General features: G+C 48.7%; 1 protein-coding gene across 1 annotated transcript in view; it reads left to right on the top strand.

Moving 5' to 3' along the window:
* The window catches only part of LOC113624185 (ALK tyrosine kinase receptor-like), a 174203-nt gene extending 153350 nt beyond the window's left edge, over positions 1-20853 (top strand). The window contains exons 3-6 of the mRNA XM_027113919.1: positions 8675-8806; positions 16538-16771; positions 18814-18914; positions 20830-20853. Coding sequence (XP_026969720.1) covers positions 8675-8806; positions 16538-16771; positions 18814-18914; positions 20830-20853 — 491 coding nt within the window. The remainder of the gene's footprint in view (positions 1-8674; positions 8807-16537; positions 16772-18813; positions 18915-20829) is intronic.
* Positions 20854-22143: the final 1290 nt, after the last annotated feature.

The raw sequence follows: 22143 nt of genomic DNA on the forward strand, positions 1-22143 counted from the left end.
AAAAAAAAAAAAAAAAAAAAAAAAAAACCAATGACATTATTTTCAGTCTCTTGCCTAAACCCCTTAAGCAAAATTCACACCCCTCCTCACAGCCTGCAAGATCCTGCCGAACTAGGCCTCGGCCTTCCTCCCAGTGACCCTTCATGACCCAACCCTTTGTGACTTTTTGAGCCACACTGGCCTTTGCTCTGTTCCTAGATCATTAGCGTCATTTCCCACCACCAGCAATGCACTCCCTACTCCTCCACAGCCTTTTCACACGGCTGACTTCTCTTATTCTTCAGTATCAGCTCAAATATCTCCTCCCCAGAGAGGGCTCCCATGGCCCACCTATCAAACTAGGTCACCCATGTCACCCTCTGTTCACTATTCTAACCGCAGGCTCTTAGTAGAAGCTCTGAACATAATCGTTCAATAATTGTAAGCTTGAATGGGATTTGGCTGCGGGGGGCTGTGTGTGTGGATTTGCTACAGTATAACCTAAAGGAATTAGCAGTTTCCAGAATGCAAGGGAATCCTACCTCACCCTGTTCTTCTGCTTAAACCTGGTGATCTATCTTGTACTTCAACATACATTCATTAGCGCTTGCCATGTGCCAGGCACTCTCCAGGAGATAAAATAAGTACGACAGACCCCCTGCCTCAAAGAATTTAGAATTTAGTGGGAGAAGCTAGCAATGCAGACATAATTGCCCAATGCGAGAGACGAGTTCACAGTTACAGGTGTATAGCGATTGCCAGAGCGCCCCAGAGGGAGGCACATGTCTTCCTTCAAGAGAGAAGGACAAGCAGCTGGGGAAGGTTACACCTGAGTTAGGAGGAGTTGCTCAGATGGAGAAGATGATTCTAGCCCACCCAATCGGCTTACACAAAGGCTGAAGCCGTGGCTGCATGTTCAAAACACTACAAGTCATGGTCTTGAGCTGAAGATGCAAAGGAACACGGTGATCTGGGAAAGTGGGCTGTTCCGGGTGTGCTAAGCCTCAATTTGGACTGAATCCCGTGGAAGCCAGCAAAGGTTTGGATTCGGACCCGAAAGGAGCTGGGCTCAGAAAGCTAACTGGTGGAAGGGGGGACTCCAGAGACAAATAATCTTGAAAATTCATCATTGCAATTACTCTTCATAGCTATTATTTATGTTGCAAATTACCACTGCGTTTGTTTCTGCCACTGCTTTGCTGAAAAGGTCTGGCCCTGTAGATCGTCGCCTCTACTGTGCGATGTGAGGGATCCCCAAAGGTGCTCTCTGTTCCCCAAATTTGGCCTGTCCAACCCCTCCATTGACCACTTCCCACCCAACTTCCATGGCCAATTCTCCCAAACTCCTTGGGACACTCTCTAAAATTAGCTCATAAGAACCCCACATACTGTTTTATGTACCCAATGTCATTTGATCCTCACAGAAATCCTGTAAATTAGATAGCCTCTCCAACTTACAGAAGAGAGAAGCCTGTGAGCTGTGTCAGGGTTCACACCACTAGCTAGCAGAAGAGAAGACTGGAAGCTGGTATTAGTTTCTCTGTACCTTAGGGGTCTCTTCAACACAAACTAACAAAGTGGTGCCTTGGGCCTGCTGGAGTCATAACAGAAATGGAATCTAGGCATGAAAGGAGCTCTGACAGCTCTGGACCAAGGAAGGAATTGTCACAGTGAGGGAGAGGGTGGTGCTGGAAGGCTTGGGATTCTTCCAAGGGGAGAAGGAACTGAAGATCCATTCATTTCCCTAACACTAGAGGTCCTCAGGTTGTGGTGCACCCAGTTTTCACCCAGGGAGCTTGTGGAACATGCTGGATCCAGAGTCCCCCCGAGATGTTCTGACCCTGTAGGTCTGCAGTGGGGCCCCGGAAGCAGCCTGATTTCCAAGCTCCATGTGACGGATGCAGAGGGTCTACAGACGCACCATCAAGGCAGTAGCCTAAGCCCATGGTCAGTGTGAGTGGCTGGCTGCGGAGAGTCTACAAACAAGGCAACTGAGGCCCAGAGGAGTGACCTGCTCACGGCCCCAGAGGCCTCGTGGCAAAAGGCGAGGCCTCGAACCAGCTCTCCAGACTTCCAGCACAGCACTTCCTCACCCAGCCCGCTGGGCCCTCTGTAGCCGGGCCCTCTCCTCACCGATTTATATTTTAAGTAGGAACCCAAGATGCCAGTTCTTTAATGAGGTTGTCCACACTACAATTTATGAGGCCAAAGCCCTCGGCAGGACTGGTCTCTGCCAGGCTTAATTTACACAGTTCTCAGACCTTCCAACATCCCCATTAACGTCCGCGCAGAGGCGGCGGCTGTTAGCCTGTGAGCACTGTGGCTACGTCCTCATCATGTCACCATCCATTTTCACGTCTCTGGGCTTCTTTACCCTTGAGCACCTGATTCTCCTCATCCTGCGAAGCAGTAAGTTTCCACTGGGAGCCTGGCCCAGCCTCTGGGCTCCAGCCAGCCCCACTCCTGACCTCCCCATGCTGTGGAAGTCAGCCTCCTCCCACACGTCATCTCCCCTTCTCTTTACTTAAGAGCAAGACCCCCTTCTCACTGATGCAGCACTCAATTTTTCCCCCTTTAATGAGTGTCATTAGTTAGGCAAGAGCAAGCAGGTGGGAGATGGCCTGAAAGCTGATACAAATGTGCCTTTTTTAATGCTACATAAATCACCATAATTAAAAATTAATTAAGTGCCCTAAAACTTGACATTTGTTTAAAAAAAAAATTGAGTTAAGAGAGTTGTGTAGATTTTGTAGCATCAAATCTCCAAGACATGATTGAAGGAGGGGAGCATGTGTGGGTTCTGTTTTGAATGCGCAATTAGGGAGAAGGAATCACTCCCAGCGAGTGAACCCAGTGAGCCACCCATGGTGTCAAATAGAGGTTCATGTAACCTCACCCAGGCCACACGTGTCTCAGGTGCAAATCTGAACCGATTTCTACTGCACCCAGAGGAGAGAAATGGGCAAGCAAGTGTCATGCTGTTTCAGGAGAGATGTTCCAGGATGCAAATGACAGATGACTGAGACAGGAAAAGCCAACATGAGGAAACCAGGGGAAGCTTGGTGGGTGAGTGACTTGGCAGCAGGCTCTAAGGAAGTCATTAAATGGTCAGCATTAATAAAGACGACACGCACTATATCAGGTCAACCCTGTAAACAGAGAGCCCCCAACAACCATTGCTCAGAACTGCAGAATCAGATTGTCGAAGATGGAAGGGGTCTTGGAGGTTGGCTTTGAGGCCACCCCCCCTCATTGTACCAGGGGGCAGTGGAGAACCCAAGAGGTAAAAGACCCATCTAAGACACATAGGTGCTCAGGGGCAAATCCGCCAGCCTCCAAGGAAGTGGTTCTCAACCTGTGCTCATGAAAATCATGCCCAGAGCTTTTAAAACCACCAGTGCCAAGGGCCCGTCCTCCAAAGATACTGGTTTCATTGGTCCAGGTGGGCCCTGAACTTCAACAGTATTTCTGACTTCCCAAGTGACTCGCTGGGCCGTCAGGGTGCTGCTCCAGAAGGCGATCTAATCCAGGTGATGGGAGAAGAACCCCACCCGGGATCATCCGACCAGGTTCTGGGCCTTCCCTGTGGTTTACTAGCTGTGAGACCTCAGGCAAAGCACCTAGCAAGCAATTGGTTGCATTTTGTGGTGCCTTACTGCTTAGAAAGCATTTCTCTATCCATTATTTAATCTCTTGAGTCCTCAGTCTTCTGATTAATCAAATGGGAATAATAATAACTATTCTACCAGTTTTTTATGAGGTTCAAAGAGAGAAGGATTAGGAAAGCACATTGTAAGCTCTTACAATGCTATACAAAGGTAAGGAATGGTGACAGTTTACTACCCCCAGGGACTTATATTGTTATTCTGGGAAGAACTACCTTTTCAAAGGTAATAAATAAATTTCCATGCAGAAGACCCTTGCTAACAAAAGATCCCAGGCAAGAGTTCTCCCCAGAGTGGCTTGACCTTAGCTCTCCCTAACCTTGCTGTGATTAGGGCATTTGGTGTTTCAGTGGCTTCCAGGAATCACAGGCACTCGTGGCTGGAAGGCATCAGAATGTGCCAGAAGAAAGTGGGTGCTGGATCTTCTTGTCTAAGCTCCGCCCCTTCCTTGCTGCATTGGAGCCGGTTGTGACCATCCAGGGCCTCAGGTTACCCTATTCCACAAGCCAGAACAATCATTTCACAACCACAGAAAGGATGCTGTTTCAGAAACTCAGGCCCTTGATTAAAACCATTCACCAAGGGTACTTTCCTCCTTGGAATTTATGGGGCCCATAAAAAAAAGAACTGGAGAAGACAGAGCAGTTGTTTTTTTGTTGTGCTTCATTAGTTTTGAGTTTGGGCTGGTAGAAGAGATCAGAGTACTAGGCATCCATCTAATTGAATCTCTCACAAGCATAAAGTTCCCCGTGGTATGGAGGAGGCTGTACGTCTCCAGCCAGGGAGAGGAGGTAGGGAGGGGCAGGTAGAAGCAGGGCCTAAGGGGCTGGCTTCTCTGGGCTGTGGCTGTGCAACAGAGAGGTCCTGGGGATAAACACTGGGGCATCCAGAGAGTAGAAGCAGCACACCCCTCCCACGACTGGACCCCTTCTTTGTCCAGGTTTGGGAGTAAAGGGCAGGGATACTGACTCCCTGCCCTTTCATACCCATTATCACCACTCCTGAGGACACTCATCACCTGGGGAGGGGGGACCCCATAGACAGACACGGTACAAAGGATAGAGAACAAGATGTGAAAATGTGGGTTTCCACCAATCTCTCCAGCAATCCATGTAACCACTCAGAGCCTTTGTATTCTCAACTATAAAATGGGCGTGATGATAGCTTCAATGGATAAGTTCAAGTCCCAAATATTGGGGTGGGGAGACCTCTATACAAGGTACTGTTATAGATTCGTGGAGATAAGACTTGATCCCTTCCTTCAAGTCACTTAGAGTTTGGTGAGGAAGACAGGCATGCAAACGGCTGGTTATAACGTATCAGCAGAACGTCTGCCAAGTTAAATGCAAGAAGAAGTACTGTGCTGTGGTATCCCAGGGGAAAGGACAGTCCATGGATGGGGAGAGAATGGGAGAGTCCATGAAAATGTCACAGATGAGGGGCTGAGATCTGTATCCCCTTTGCTGAAAGAGGAGGAGTTGGTGGAAGACGTTCCCTGATGAGAGGGCAACCTTAGCAATGAGAGAGCAAACCAAGGACTACGAGAGGCGACCCACACGTTACCTACCAACCACACGTGGAACAAATTCTCTAAGGTGCAAAAGAAGAAGAAGAAATCACCAAGGAAAATATGGATAGGTTTAGATTACATACAAATTTTAAACTCCTAGATATCATTATAAACAGAATGAAAATACACGTAAAATACTGGGGGAAAATGTGAAGCATGTAATAAATAGTTTCACATCCTTATTAATAATGTTGTACAATTCAATAGGAAAACATGAATACCCTAACAGATAAACTGGGAAAAGGAAGTGGGCAATTCCCTAAAAATCAGAGTAAAATAAAGCTAATAACACGTGCAAAAAAATATTCACCCTCGCAATCACAGAAATACAAATAAAACAGCAGGGGGATACTTTTAGTTAAAAATAGTGATAATATTCAGGGTTGGCCAGGATGTAGTAAGAGGAACATGCATGTATGAACACAGCTGGTGAGAGTGTAAATTGGATTAATTTCTAGAAAGCAATTTGGCAATATGTGTCAAGGGCCTTTAAAATGTTTATACCCTTTGATTCAGTAATTCCACTTCTGGGAATCTATCCTATGAAAATAATCTGAAAAGCGGGTGAAAGTTTATGCTCAAAGATACTCTTCAAAGTGTTATTATAAACAATCTAACAATCCAGTCATTGACTGATGTTGAAATAAATTATGGTACGTATCACGTAGTATTATAGCCATTAAAAAGTATTCTTATGAGGACTTTTTAAGCCCTTGGAAAAGCTTGTGATATAATTTTAATTAATTTAAGCAACATACATATATGACACAACTATACACACCTTTAAAGCACAGGCCAAAAAACACGAAAGAGAAATCTACCGAGATGTAAAAAATGACGGCTTCTGGATAGTGGGATTCTGGGCATTGTTCTGTTGATTTTTACCCTGGTTTTGAACTTTAGACAATAGGCATATATTTTTCAAGTGAAGGAAAGTAAAAGAAACTGTAAAAGTAAAAGCTCTTTGGGGAACGACAAGTAAGTGGTATATGAAACGTGCACGTGTTCGTGAAAACACACGATGAGAAACAAGGCCTAATCATAAGGTGTGAAGAAAACAGGACACAGCTTACATTTGTTTCCAAGTTGAGGAAGGCTTGACAGGCGTTTTATGTGGCTCATGTTTTCTTCGGTCGGGCTGGGAATGAGGGCCGTAAGGTCCTAACTGTATTTCGTGATCATGTACAAGGCATAGGAAAAAATACTTTGGAAACTAGAAATCACCAAGCAAAAGTGAAGGAGAATTTTTCTTATTATCCTAAATACGTCGACGTCTTCCTCACATTACTCCAAACCCTTGCTGCTATCACCAGGTCTACTTCGTACTTTGACCTTCTTGTCACCCTCCTATCAGAACCCTGTGATTATATTGGGCCCGCCTGGATAAGCAGGATAATCTCCCACCTCATGATCCTTGTCTTGATCTCACCAGTAGTCTCTTTCACCACATAAAGTAACATATTCACAGGTTTGGGGGATTAGGATATGGGTATTGGGGCAGGGTGGGGGGACACAGCATTATTCAGCCAGCCACAGAAGCATAACCTAATGTGAAGGGTTTTTGTGAACCCTCCCAGGGGCCAGGCACTGGCTAGGGCTGGGAACACACAGAGACTCAAGCAGCTTAGCGGAGAAGATGGGAGCATACACGTGTGTTCTAGTGCCAGGTTGCAACGAACCAATGCCAGATGCATCTAGAGCACAGCGTTCATGGGGAGAGACAGAGAGAGGTGAGACAGGAAAGGAAATTTGGGCCCACATCACAAAGGACCTTTAAGAACAGGTTAAAGGGTTTGGATGTGATTCCCTGAAAGAAGAAGGACCTGTGTTTCCCATGCCCAGGAACTACTGAGAACGCCCAGCCAGGCTGGAGGCTGGTCTGACAATGCCAGGTAGCCATCCGCCATCAGCTGACACATTGAGCCTTATCTGGACTAGCCTGTGAAAGAGGGCCCAGGGCCACCTCCAACACCCCCTTCCATGAGATGGAGAGGCCAGCTTTGCAGTCTGACAAGCTGGGTCTAAATCCCACTTATCAGCTGTGTGACCTTAGGCAAGTCACTTAACCACTCTGACTCCATTTCCCCACTTAGGAAATGGACACTATTAAGACTTGCCTGGCTTCTTTACAGAACCAGATGGGCTGAGGTATACAGAGAGATTCTAGAAGTAAAGAGGCTGGACTTGATGTTAGTTCAGTGCTGTTGGGAACCAGAAAATCATGGAATTTTAAAGATCATCTAACCTGGAGAGTCCCACATCACAATCAGCTGTAAGGTTTTATTAAAATAAAATTTAGTAAAGAAGAGTCTAATTTCACAGCCAGGGTTAAAGAAGCCCGCCCCTCATGTGAGGCCCAGAGAAGCTGTGGGGCTTGGCCAGGTGAGGGTCCTTGTTCATCCTCTCAACCACCCAGCTGAGCATTGAGGTAGGTAGTATGGGGGTGGGAGGACTGTTGAGACACTAGCTACCATCGGGATAGAGCTAGGAAATAGGACAGAGAGCAAGGCAGCCAGACCTGGGGGGTGGGGATAGGAGGTCAACCCATGTGGGCCCTGCCCTCTCATCTCCACAGGGGCTAGAGGCTCCCCCATCCCATACCAACCGAGGCTGGGTATCAGGAGGCACAGTCAGAAACACCAGCCAGGCCCTTGCTAGGCGGTCCCCAGGCAAGGGACCCATTCAGTAGGCAGGCTAGGCCAGGCCAGCTGAAGCTTGGCTCTCTGAGGTCACAGGTTAATAAATTATCATAACTCATCATTCTTGATACAAAAGCAAATATCTGCTAATATGTTTGCTATAAACTGCCCCCTCTCCCTTCCTCCACTGGATAATATGACTTATCTAAGAATTTCAGAATCGGACAAGACCTTGGAAATATCATCAAAACCCCTCCTTTTGTAGATGGGGAGACACGGGGCCAGAAAGAGAAGGAACAGGGTCAGCATCACACAGCCATTCATGGAGGAGCCGATCCAGGGCCCAGAGCCCTGCTCTTACGACGGCGTTCTTTTCATTTCAAAACAGGAAGTGCTGTGTGTTTTAGTCACTCCAGTGGTGGAATCTGGGGTCAAGAGCGTGGGGACGATATACTGGACCAGATATGCCTGTTGGTACCCCAAATTTGACCTTGAGGGGAAAGCTGTCTGTGTGCAGATGAGACTCCACCTGTAGCTGTCCACCTGGCACACTAAAGCCGTGGGTTGGAGGACCCCAAAGTGTTGGGGAACATGGCTCAAACCTCGGCCCACTCTACTACTCACATCACAGCCAGGGGGCCGGGGGGTTAGGGCTTTGACTTCCTCTTAGCCTCCTGGTGTTGACCCTGGTTTCGGCCAGATGAAAATGGGGTAGTCTCAGACCTTGAGATGTGAACGGCGTGGGAGGGATGCTCTCCCCGCAGCCTTCCCACGGGGCCACCCAAGCTGACCAGTGTCATGTGTCTCTGTGTGCTCTCCAGGAACATCCCCGGGCTCCAAGATGGCCTTGCAGAGTTCCTTCACTTGCTGGAACGGAACAGTCCTCCAGCTCGGGCAGGCCTGCGACTTCCACCGGGACTGTGCCCAGGGAGAAGATGAGGGCCAGCTGTGCAGTGAGTAGATGGGGCTGCTTCGCCCGCCCTGCCCCACCCATGCCCACATGCCCTCCTTCCCCCACCATCAGAGGCTTGAATGACCTCCCTTATGACCAGGGCCACTTGTGTCCTTCTGGTGGCAACTTTCAAAAGCTACACAGTCTTCAAAAGACAGGGCTAGGACCCATGGTCTAGAAACCGCATATAATTAAGAACCAAGCAAGATCTTATAAGTTTTGCTCTCAACAGCCTCATGTATAGAGAAAAAGTGCAGACTAAAGCCCAACTCTAACGTGACATGAGAAGCCCTCTACGCCAGGACCTCCGTCACATTTTAAGCCTTTCTTTCATCACCCACCTGCCTCCCTCCTCCCCGCAACCTTCCATGTACCCCAGCTCCAGCCATATCAAACCACCTCTCAGCTCCCTCACACCTCCCTGGCTTTGTTTGTGTCCTATCCTTTCCCCAGAATGCCCTTTCCCATCTTAAGTCATATCTGCTCCTTCAAGACTCACCTCAAGAGTCAGTCCTTCTGGGAAGCCTCTTCTGACCATTTCCCACAAGTATAGTTGCTTCTTCTCCCTCTGGAACCCGCCCCCTGGAATCCATGCACCATAACATTCATTACTTTTTAACAGCTTTTTAAAGATATAATTTACATGCCATACAGTTCACTCGTTTAAAGTGTACGATTTAGTGTAGTCACAACTGAGCAACCATCACCACAATCTAATTTTCGAACATTTTTATCACTCCCAAAAGAAACCCCTCGCAATCTCTCCTCATGTACCTCCAATCCCTCCCCCCCACCGACCCCCTCACCCACTGCCTAGCCCTAAGTAACCACTAATCTACTTACTGTTTCTACAGATGGGCATTTCATATAAATGGAATCATATAATATGAGGTCTTTCATGATTAACTTCTTTCACTTAGCGCAATGTTTTTGAGGCCCATGCGTGCTGTAGAATATATCAGTACTTCATTCCTTTTTATCGCCAAAAAACATTTCATTGTATGGCTGTACCACATTTTGTTTATCCATTCATCAACGGATGGGCATTTGGGTTGTTTCCACTTTTTGGCTATTATGAAAAATGCTGCTGTGAACATTCATGTATGAGTTTTTGTGTAGACAGATGTTTTCATTTCTCTTGGAAATGAAATTTCCTACCTAGGAGTAGAATTGCTGGGTCGGATGGTGACTCTATATTTAACATTTGGAGGAACTTCCAAGCTGCTTTCCAGAATGGCTATACCATCTGACAGTCCCACCAGTATTGTGTAAGGATTCCCATTTCTCCATATCCTCAGCAAAACTTACTCTTTATCTGCCTTTTTTTTTTTTTTTGCGGTACGCGGGCCTCTCACTGCTGTTGCCTCTCCCGTTGCGGAGCACAGGCTCCGGACGTGCAGGCTCAGTGGCCATGGCTCACGGGCCCAGCCGTGAGAGAGCTTTTCCCGGGGATCTTGTGGGATCTTGTGGGATCTTGTGGGATCATGTGGGATCTTCCCGGACCGGGGCGCGAACCCGCGTCCCCTGCATCAGCAAGCGGACTCCCAACCGCTGCGCCACCAGGGAAGCCCTATCTGCCTTTTTATGTTAGCTATCCTAGTGGGTGTGCATCCGTCACATTTCATGGAGGTGGCTTCCATGTCTCTCTCCCTCACTGTGGACAGGGTGGGCCTGCTACTCTTCCCCATACCAAGATCTCAAACGATTTCTGGCACAGCATAGGTGCGCATTGACTCTTTGTTGATCAAAATGAATAAATGGGTTGGGAAACCTGGGTTCCCTAGAGGAAGCCGGTTGCTGAGGTCGCACTGGTAGTCAAGGGCAGAGTTAGACTCCCAGCACAGTGCTCCCTCCACTTGAAGACAGTGTTCTCGGCTGCTCCCTGGCAAGTAGTAAACACTCTAGAAGTTTTTTCCAGGGAAACCACGGACACTTCTAGCACAAATATATAATGAGCTAAAAAGTAAACTAGATCCTGGAGCAGGGACAAGTAACACGGCATCTGTCCTTGTAGTGCTGTAAATCCAACACAGGGGCAGGGAGTGAAACAAGGGTGTTGTGGTTGGGAAAGGATGCAGCAGCCTGGGGTGCTGTGGAGCTCGGACACCCAACAAATACCCCTCCCCTCAGATACACCGGCCCCAAGATGCTGTGACCTGCCAAATAGCTTTTAAGAAGGTAACAGTGTCCCCCCGGTCATTTGGAGGACAGATCTTCCCTCAGGGAAAGAAAGGTTTTATTTATTCCCTTTTAAATGAAACTATAAAGAAATCCATTTTTCAATTTGAAAATCGTGCTTTTTATACAAAACTTTCCAATGAAGTTTTCCAATAATCATGGAATAGTGGTTGGTCAGATAAAGCTCAGTAAAGAGTTGCAGGTAAAGCCCTTTGCTTGTTCTGCACTGTTCTGCTCCTGGCTTCCTCTCAGAGCTCTCACTACACACATGGACCAAGAGGAAGCTAGGCCTGCCCATGTTGCCCTGGACAGGGACCTGTCTGTGTGTCTCTCTAGTTATTTGTCTCTGTATTATTTCCAGCAGTGCCTCTGAGCTGTGTGACTTTGCTTTGGCCTTTTTAAAGTTTTTGATACCCACTTCCCAGCTGAGACACAGGTCAGGGAGTCCATGTCCTGATTTACAACTGGGGAAATGAAAGCACAGGGAAGGTAATTGATTTGTTCAGGGTCACACAGCATGTCAGGAACAGAGCCATGATTAGAGCTTGGAGCCTGCAGGATCCAGCCCATTATTGTGGACTTAGGGCACTTTCCCACCATTTCGGGGCTTGCCATTAATGTGTTTTCGAGCCAACTCCAAGCTTGAGGGCAGCCTGGTCCCAGTAAGGAAGGCAGGCGCCTGGAGCCCAGAAGGCTTTTCAGCCACACTTGAAAAGCTGTTCTGACCAGCTGTCAGAATGACCACTCCGCCCTGAAGAACACCCCCATGGAGCTCTTTGCTACAGAAGTCGGTTGCTAGAAGGGAAGGGGAGTTCAGTTAGAAGGAGGATTATTCCAATCTTTTGGCCACTCTGAGCTTGGCAGTACTCAGCAAGTATCCTTTTCCTTTTTGGGCGCCCCACTCTCTCTGGCATTTTTGCTGTTTTCCCTACCACACTGGCTGATGCTGATTCTGGAAACCATCCCCATGAAAATAACAACAACAATAATAATAGTAACAGCTAACATTATTGAGTATTTTCTATATGCCAGGAGCTGCTCCAAACACTCTTCATGGGTTAACTTATTTCACCCTCACAGCAATCCTATGTGATGCTATTATGCCCATCTTACAGATGAGGAACCAGATTAGTCCATGATCAGACTGTTAGCCAGTGGCTGAGCAGTGATTCAGACCCAGTCTGATTCCAATGCCCATGCTCTTAATCACTGCAAGCCAGTTTCACTTGTTTCGTGAGTTTCCAGCAGTTTCTAGCACAGCCTTCACTACATATCTACCCAGGATGAAGGGACGAGGAAAAGGCAGGGAAGGTCCAGGGCTCTTCTGGGGGATACTCAGATCATTCGTCTCCACCCTCTAGGCCTCACTTTCCTCGTTTCTAATATGAATTGGAACATGATGCCCGCTGACGTGCTGACGCCCATGATGCATTAAGGGCAGTGCTCTTGACCTCACTTGGTCCTTCCCAGGTGGTCTGGAACCTGTTAGAACATTTTCTCTGAGCAGTGGTCACTTTAAGCCTGTTGGGGATGTCCAGGTCTTCTAAGGAACCCCCATGAGGGTCAGTAATCTTGAGCGAGAGTTTTCAACCAAAAACTGCCACGGCTAGAATTTGGAGGGGAAACGTAGGTTGTACCCTGTCAACTCCCAGCCTCAGCCCCCACATTTTCTCTAGAAGGAATTACACGCACCACTAGAGCTCATTCAGCTTATCAGACGCAACCTTGTGGGACATTTCTGGCTGGGATAAGTAGGGGACCTGAAATGGAGGTGGTACCGCCCTTGCCCTTCTCCATCCGATCCGTTCACACCCCGTCCTCCAAGCCCACACACCATACACCGCACACCTTCTCTTTCTAATTAAACATTGCCGATCCATGTTTACATTCCAGGATGCTGTAACCCACTGAAGGGTGTCTTCAAGGTTCCCTGTGTGTCCTGAGCCATGGCCTCGACGGCATGCAGTGCCCCAGAAAAGGGTCAGGTGGCCCCACTTCATCCCTTGGATGGGTCATTGACTCTCTCAGTATTGCAGGCAGCTCAGTCCCCCTCCACGTACTCAATATTCTCATCGGTTTGGTGGGCATACGCTTCCTATCAGGCAAAAACAGGGTTTTTTTTAAGTTTATTTCTTTATTGTAAAGTAAAACATGTTGGTTGTAAAACATTTGGAAAATCAAAAAAGTACACAGGAGAAAATAATTATTGCCCATAAGCCTCCCTCTCAGACATTCAGAGATAACCATAATATTTTGATGTATTTCTTCTAGCACTTTTCCCATGACTCTATATTTTCAAGGAAATGTATAACACATATTTATCAAGAATGTTAACAGCAGGGCTTCCCTGGTGGCGCAGTGGTTGAGAGTCCACCTGCCGATGCAGGGGACACGGGTTCATGACCCGGTCCGGGAAGATTCCACATGCCGCGGAGCGGCTGGGCCTATGAGCCATGGCCGCTGAGCCTGCGCGTCCGGAGCCTGTGCTCCGCAACGGGAGAGGCAACAGCAGTGAGAGGCCCGCGTACCGAAAAAAAAAAAAAAATGGTTAACAACGTTGTCACACAGGAAGGAATAGAAGTAGTGTCATTTGGCCTGGAGTTTATAGTTGGCAGCTCCTGGCAGCTGGTGCTAAGGTCACATCTCTATGACTCTATCAATTTGTGTCTCTTAGAGTGGAATCAGGTGTCATAAGTGCCAAATGTTCTGGGATTGATTGACCCACACACAGCCGATTTGGCCATCCAGCCAACAGAATAACTGGCTGCAGCCCAAGAAGGGGGTGGGTTAGAGCAGCGCTTCTCAGACATTAAGATGCAAAGGAGTCACCTGGAGAGCATTAAAAATGCAGATTCTGATTCACTAGGTCGGGAAGTAGGAAGGAGAGACCTGAGATTCTGCACGTCTAACAGTCTCACAGGTGATGCAAATGTGACTGGTCCCTGGACCACATTTTGAGTGGCAAAGGGTTAGGAGACTGAACCCACTCCCATGTCATTCAGCAAATAAGTATTTAGGTCCTACAATGTGCCAAGCACTGAGCAGGTGATCAAAGGGGGTGACACCTTAGACGCGACACTGGGCGCTAACACTGCTCAGCAGTGGACTTCACAGCAATTTCCCCAACCCGGCCTGATCTGCCAAGGGCTCGGTGCTGGTACCCACCCCACCATCGTCCTCAGGACTGGTCCTGCTGAGCACATGCCCTGATGTGCTTACAGTGTTGGAAATCCTCTCGGCACTCCTGCCCGCCCTTCAAGGTTTTAATTGGCACGTAAATTGCCCGTTGACCTAACTATTTTTGCCTACCTCGTCTCCTTTTATTCAGTCAGCCAAAAAGAAAGGGGCTTCCACTCCCAGCTCACCCTGGACCCTTTGTCAAGCTGGGACAAGGACGGGCCTCCAGAAGGTGGAGAGTGCCAGTGACTTTCCTCATTCCTGTCCCAGCGGGAGGCATAGGCATTTCCAGAGGGCAGCTGAGGGACCTGGCTCTGCCTCTAGGGCAGTGTTGGCAGTTTCAGCCTCTCCCCTGCTGCTAAGTTTCCCTGTCCCCGGTATGAGTGATCATTAATAATGCCACCGCCGCTCTATGTTTGCTCAACTCTGTTTGCAGAATGTTTCCACTCTCTCTCCCTTACTTTGTCCTCAAAACAGCCCTTCAAAATATACAGTAATCTTACCCCACTGTATAGATGAGGGAGCTGAGGCTCTGAGGAAGGAAGTGACTTACCTGAGGTCACAGAGCGGAAAGCAGTGAGGCCAGGGCCAGAGCCCAGGTATCCGGTTCTGATGAGGTACCAACACCCATAAGTCAGGCTAAGTTCTCTGCCTCTACCTCCTAAAAGGGTAAGGAGGGAATGATACACTGTGCAGGACCCAGCTCAGCCCTGCCTCTTCCTTCTACCAGGGGCCCATTGCCTGCTAGAATCTTCCATCACGGTGTTCAGTTTAAAGCATATGTGTGAAGGACGCTTTGTGGAAGGTCACTTCCAGCTACCAGTTAGTTTTTGCTAAAGAAGTGAATGTGAGATTCCTTGAGCGGGGCATAAAAAATAAAATAGAAACATCTCCTTAGTTTTTGGATTTTTAATCAGGGGAACATGCGGCGCTGGCGGGGGGGATGATTTCTTCAGGGGGGTATAAATGAGAAGAGATGCTCAAAGTCAGTGACAGCCTGTTTTAATTTATAATTCTGCCTCTGTGTGAAATGCACAGAGAATCAGGGAGAAATAAGTAATAATTCACTAAGGTGCTGTCACAGCCGGGAAGCGGTAGGGCCGTCTTTGTCAGCCTGCTGTTGCCAAGAAGGCTGAGACAGAGGAAGGACACTGAGAGCGGTGGGTCCGGCTCGAGAGCTGCTGTGTGGAGACAGGCCTGGCCGGGGCTGTTGGGTACTATCAGGGTAGCCGCCTGGAATGGCCCACTAGCTCCTTGGGGCTGAGAGCCTTCCCTGCAGCCATTCTCCAAGTAAACTGGAGCAAGGGAGCTCTCTCTACCCCTCTCCTCCTGTCCTCCTCCTTCTGTGGGCAGTGGGGAAATATATGGGGTATAGAACTGACTGTGACCTCTTTAATGGGACCTGAGGTCGGGCTGATGTAGAGAAAAGCGTTAACAGGGCCCTTTATGCTGAGCCAACAGATGATATAAAGAGGCCCCAGGGACTGGGATTGCTTGGTCAGGATAGGCTAGGTTATGCGGCAGTAATAAACCATCCCCAGATTTCCGTGGCTTAACATAACATTTACGGTGCCTGTCCACTAAGCGTTGGGGTGGGAGGGGCCTCTACTCCCTGGGAACTCTCCTGCTGGCAGAAATGCCACCATCATGCAGCAGCCCCAGGAACGAGAACTCTCCTTGGCTGCTTTAGCAGAAGAGAGAGTCTGAAAATGACACCAGGGCTTTTCACAGCCTCAATCCACAGGAGATGCACAACACTTCCACTCACATGTCATTGGCCAGAACTAGGCATGTGGCTTCACTTAACTGCAAGGGGGTTGGGAAATAAAGGGGAGCAAATAGATAGTTTTGAGCAATATGTGTCTCTGCACGCAGGGGTGATTTGAGGGACCCAAACCAACCAACCCCCAGCCAACACTACCACTGCCACCACCACACTCTTATCATTGTGCCATTAGAAATGCCTTTCAGTGAGTTATACACTGGCTTTTCTAGGATCATGTTCATGGTGGATCTGTATAAAGAGCACAGAATTTAAAAGCAGAAGAGCTGGGTTCAAATCCCAGCTGGGTTACCTGTCGGCTGTGTGACCTTGGTCAGGTTGCTTAACATCTCTGAGCCTCTGCTTTTTCATATATAAAACTGGGTTAGCAATACCCCGTATTATTGTTCTCTGAAGATCAGAAAAGTATAAACCAGCACACGTACAAGTTAGGGATTGGGCTTCTCTTCACCGTGAGCATGATTAGACATTGAGGGTCTGGCTGGGGAGCTGTCATTAACGAGGATGGTCATGCCTGGCTAACTTTACTTGCTGTTGGCATATTTTGCCTTTAGCAGTCCTGGAAATGACTGTACCCCTGTGCTCTCCCTGAAGGTAAACTCCCTGCTGGTTTTTACTGCAACTTCGAGGATGGATTCTGTGGCTGGACCCAAAGCTCACTGTCACCCCACACGCCCCAGTGGCAAGTCAGGACCTTAAAGGATGCCCGGTTCCAGGACCACCAAGGTACCACCTGCTCTTCCCTTCCCCTGGTGCCCACCTGGCCACACAATAGACTTGGGGCACCACCCCAGAGGCACTGGACCTCCCCCAAGGACCTGCCCTGGGGTACACCTACACAATTCCCTCTTCACACTCTCTTGAGCATTAGAATGATTGAATCAAGCCAAGGCTAATGTCACCTTTTGATCCTTAAAATGAGAACTTTGATCAAGGATTAGCTGAAAGATAAGAATAAAAGCAACAATAACAATAATCCATTCATTTGACAAGTGTTTGTTGAAACCTATTACGCATCAGGAACAGAAATCCTTGAGAGATAAGGAAAACTGTAGCCCTCTTTATGACTGGGGAGGCTAAGGCGCAGGTAGGCCATTGCGTCATTTGCCCCAGAACTGTGCCCTGGGAACCTTGCCCCATATCTAGACCATTGCCTGCGGCCCGCATTCTTCAGTCATACCCCCCCAACCCCGCATCCAGCTGCAGCTGGCAACTCCCACCCTCCCCTCATTAGAGTCCCTGCTTGACTGCCAGAGGGGCAGAGGGCCTCCACACACCCAAGAGATGCCACCCATGCTGGGCTGGGCTGACTCCACGCCCGGAGGAACTGGCCTCGGGATCAGAGGAGGTCTGTGAGGCCAGCATATCTCCAAGAGCTGGGCAACTGGAGAGGCCAGACCACCCAGCCATGGGCCTATCCTAGGTCTGTACACAGCTGCTAGGACTGAGCAGGCCCTGGGGCCCACTTCTCTGCAGGATGGCGGGCAGGGGGGTCTCTCTCCCTTCCCCTCCCCTGTATTTACCTGCTCTTGGTGGAGCTAGAGTCCCTTGTACCAAAATTTCTCTCTTTCCAAGCAACGATCACACATCCTACAGATTCCTTTAAGGATTCATAATAATGATAAATGTGAGAGAAGACAATGTCCAGATCAACCACTGAGGATCTCAGAGCCCATGCAGTCCTGTCCTCGGTCCCCAGAGCTGGCTGCATCTAGTGAGTTGGCTTTGGGCCCTGTTAAAACGGAGGCTGAGTCATGGCACCACGGGGGAGCGCTGCAGGGCCCTCCCCAGACGTGGAGGCCAAGAGCGCCTGCTTCTCCTCCCGGCCTCCTCACCGCTCTGTTGAATACCTCTAGTGACAGGGCTCTCACTGCCTCCAAAAGTAGCCCTTTCCATTGTTTAACAGGTCAGAATCAAACACCGCTTTTCTTCGTCGAGCCCCACCCCTCTGTAAATTCTACTCGTTGGCCCTGATTTCTGTCTCCTGGAACCCCACAGAACTGGACTATGCCCTCTCCCGCAGAGGCAGCCCTTCAGATATTTGAAGACAACCATCATGACCTACCGACCACGAAAGGCCTTTTCTCTCCAGGGTCACATAACCCCAGACACTTGATGTCTCCTCAAGGATGGGCAGGGTGCTTTCTAAGATTTCTGGCCTGGCCTAGTTACTCAGCTCTGGACCCACCTGAATTTGTTACTCGGTAGTAACTCTATAAAGACTTTGCTAAGAGAGAAAAATAGAAATGAAGGACTGAATTCCTACTTGGGGTTCTCTGAGGCCCCTAAAAAGTCGTGGCTCACTCTGGCCCCAACTCCATAGCACCTACCAGCTACAAAATACTCCTGGAGGTTTGCAGATGCTTCTTCCCACCACCACGTGGGGCTGGGGCTCATGTTCTGCCAGGTTTTCAGGCAGGTCAGTGCTTAGAAAACAATAAGTGAGTCTTCCTGGTCAGGGCATGGGGCACAGAATGACCTGGGCTCCGGAGAGGGGAGAAGACAGTGAAGGTTTAGAGACCATTGGAGGGCAAAGCGCTGGCATGACTGGATACGGGGGGCAGGGGTGGGCCTGGGGGAGTCCAGGACTAGGCGCTAAAGCTGGTGACCTTGGGAGATCAAGGACGCAGTAACCCAGATGTATGGTGCTGGGACATTGCAGGCCATTTGGAATGAAGACCTTTGCATGAGCCAAGTTTTATAGACAGTGGTCAGCAGGCTGTCTTCTCCATTAGAGGCCGCAGGAAACCTGTATCCTTAGAGATGTCCTGAGGCTAGAGAAGCATGGTGCAGGGCCCATTAACCCTGCACCCCAAGGCCCTTCAGTGTGCGAGGATGGTGCGTCTTTGACTCTTTTCCTCTCTGCCCAGGCCACGCCCTGTTGCTCAGCACCACCGATACCCCCACCTCTGAAAGTGCTACGGTGACCAGCGCTACGTTTCCTGCACCGATGAAGAACTCTCCATGCGAGGCAAGTCTCACTGTTCCTCTAGTTCTCTGCCTTCTCCTCCCACCTCTGGGCACTTCCAGATGAACCCACACAGATGAGCAAAGTAGCCTGACGGTCGGGCTGCTTGTTCTCTTGCAGGAGGACAAGAGGGCCATTTGAGCCAACTTCTAGGCAGACAGTACCCACCAACGTGGTAAAGTCCCATCTGCAGAGAATCTTACCTTAAACACCATACTCAGCTTCACTGAACTATTTGCAATAGGACCTTGATTTTAACAAAACCAAAAAGTATTTCCAAGGCACAGCAGGGGAGGGTAACAGCGACTTGCTACAGAATCCTTTTTAAAAATGTCAATCTCTTATAATACATTTTAAGTATTATAGAACATCAAAACTTTGACTTACATAAATTTCTCTAAGGCATCAATGGCATTCAGTGAGGTACCTCCAGAGCCACTTAACCAAATGGTTCGTGTAGCTGTTACCTCTTTAATGTGAAGACTGAAGGTGCCATGATTCTTAACACAAGGTCGCATTCTCTAGGGACCAGGAGATGTGCTAGACCCCAACAGGGCCCAGTGATTAAGCTCGTGGACTCTGGAATCAACTACCTAAGTCCAAGTCAGGTTCCATCACTGACTGGCTGTACAATTTGTTTGATCAGCTAATAACCTCTCAGGACCACAGTTTCCCCACCTGGAAAGTAGAGACAATAAGAGTGCCTACCCCAAGGAGGGGAGGCTTAAATGGGTTAATATATGTAAAGGGCTTATCACAAGGTCTGGCACAACGTAGGTACTACAATAGTTAACCAACAGTCTCTGGTACCCTGTATAATTATGCAAAGGAGAAAGGGGGAGAGGAAGAGGACTTAGCCAAAAACCTGCCTCCATGCTCTTGGAGAGCCAGGCCGTGCCTGTGCTTCTTTGCACTCCCACCAAGCACTGCGTCAACGCCTTGCACACAGTAGAAAGCCAGCACAGAGTTTAGATTCGTCTGTCCTCTCTTTCTGGAAACTCATAGGTGAAACACCTTTCTGGCTTCATTTCAGGAAAAGCTCTGTGCCCCGGAGCAATTTGTTCCCTTTGAAATAGTGGGCATTGTGAAACTGACTAGATTCGCTTCCCCTCTGAGGGGCTGCCGGCAATCCCAGGCAGGTGGGGCTTTGACCAGCAGAGATGCAGGAAAGAGCCTCCCCCTGCTCAGGGGTACAGGCAAATTCAAGCCCTCCAGGCTTTTTGTGAAATAAAAACCCACAAACATAAAAAAAAAAGAATGGAAGAGATGTATCAATGATTTTTTTTTTAATCAGAAGAATGGTCAGATTAAATCTGATGCTTTACCCAGTAGGCAAATAGGGGTTCATGACGTGTAGTTTGTAGCAGCCTTACTCCTGGTTCAATTTTATAACTCTACGTTTGCCCCATCTTCCTTACCCTCTCCTAGTTTATGTTATCTGACTAGGTTTTGTGTATCTCTGTGAGCCACCTTAAATCCTTTCTTGAAGAAGTCAGGGCGCAAATAAATAGAGTCATTATGTTAAATTGTATTTGAGAAACCACGCTTTCCGGTGCAGATGATGGAATTACTCAGTCATCATTGATATCTTTCGGGTGCCACAGAGCAGCACCTAGAAAGGGAGCTTCTTAAGAAGAAATCTAAATGAGGAGAGTTGGTTGGCCCATCTGAGAGGTGAGGGGGATCCTTAAAAGGATTTCATCTTTAAATTTATTCTTCACTGGATTTAATATGAGGCTGATTTCAGAAAAAGAAATGTCAAGGTAAAACTGGTATTTTTCTAATACTTCATCATTTCTCTAATAACCTTTGGGTTGATCAATAGCTTAAACAGGTGTTTTGTTTTACTGGCCTGTTCTGTTATTCCTCCAGTCACATTTGCTCTGGGCGGTTTCCGCTATTTCCTGCCCTTTTCCAGAACTTGGCTCAGCACAAGGAGTGAAGGGAAAGCAATGAGTCCAGTCCGCGATCAGCTCAGTTATTTCGCATTCAGGTTTCAGACTATTCATCTCAGGCTGATGGGTCTTTGAATTCCCAACGTTGGGGGAAATGTTTTCATCAGAAAAATAAATGACCAAGATAGAAATATGCATTTCCAGGTTCGTAAGCCCTGCCATCTATTTCTCTCGAATCCTAAATGCCGAAGGCAGGAAGTTGATTTCCATCTCTCCGGCTGGCTGAATGTCAGCGACGGGGAAACGGATGTTGCATTGCTGTGTGAGACTGTGTGAGGTTAACCCCCCAGCCCTAAAGAGGCCTCCGATGGCTGTGGGGCCCTAGTGCAGGAAGGCGGACACCGGATAGAGCCAGGGGTGAAGGTCTCTGATGAGGGGCGGGCCCACGGGAGCAGGCGGCTGGCTGAGCTGAGCTCCAGGCTGACACCCACCACTGAGCATCTTCTCTAAACCCTAACAGTCCTGGTCCATGGCCTCCAGGGAGCTGAAGTAATTGCAGAATAGCTGAAAATACTCCAAGAGACCCCACAGTCGTCAGTGGGTTCCGTAGGGGAATTGGTGTCGCCTTCGATGCCTTTCCTTGGAAATCTAGCTGTAAGCGAACTAGCAGGCCTAGGTTTCTCCAGCTGCGGTCACTTGGAAAACATGACAAATGCAGATTCTTGGGACCCACCCCAGACTTCCTGCATGATGTAACTGACAGGGGCCCGGGGATCTGCATTTTCAAACCCCACACTTGGTGATTTGGATGAGACTTAAGAGTGACTGGCCATAGGTGTCCTCGCCAGTCGTGACCGAAATTCATTCTGAGCCCCTGCTGAGAGTTGTCCTCCATTACCTGGGACTCCAAAGAATGTGCTGTGATTTGCCTTTTAGAAAGATGAGTCACAGAAGGGGGCAGAAATGACAGGGCGGGGGACAGACGTGGTGGAGACAGAAGGGGCTGGGAGAGCACCTCTCAGAGCCCGCGTGGAGCCGGGTCAGGTGCCCACCGACGACGGAGACAGAGCCAGGGTGTGTCTTTGTGCCACCCAGCTTGCAGAGCACTCAGAAGCCTTCCAGCTCCGGCCTCCTCCCTCCAGACCCCTGCAGCACCGCAGCCCGCTGCCTCTCTCCACCGTCTGCTCTCGGTGCACACGCTGCATCCACCCCGGCCTGCACGCTTGCATGAGGGGCTTGAATATTTAAAGACTTCCGCCCAGCCCTGCCCCGCCCACCTACCACCAGCTATTCCCTGCGGGAAAGTGAGGCACCACTTATGATATATTCCGATTTTA

This window comes from Aethalodelphis obliquidens, unplaced genomic scaffold (genome assembly GCF_003676395.1).
Source record: "Aethalodelphis obliquidens isolate GAN/ISIS:26980383/991018 unplaced genomic scaffold, ASM367639v1 scaffold12, whole genome shotgun sequence".
NCBI lineage: Eukaryota > Metazoa > Chordata > Mammalia > Artiodactyla > Delphinidae > Aethalodelphis > Aethalodelphis obliquidens.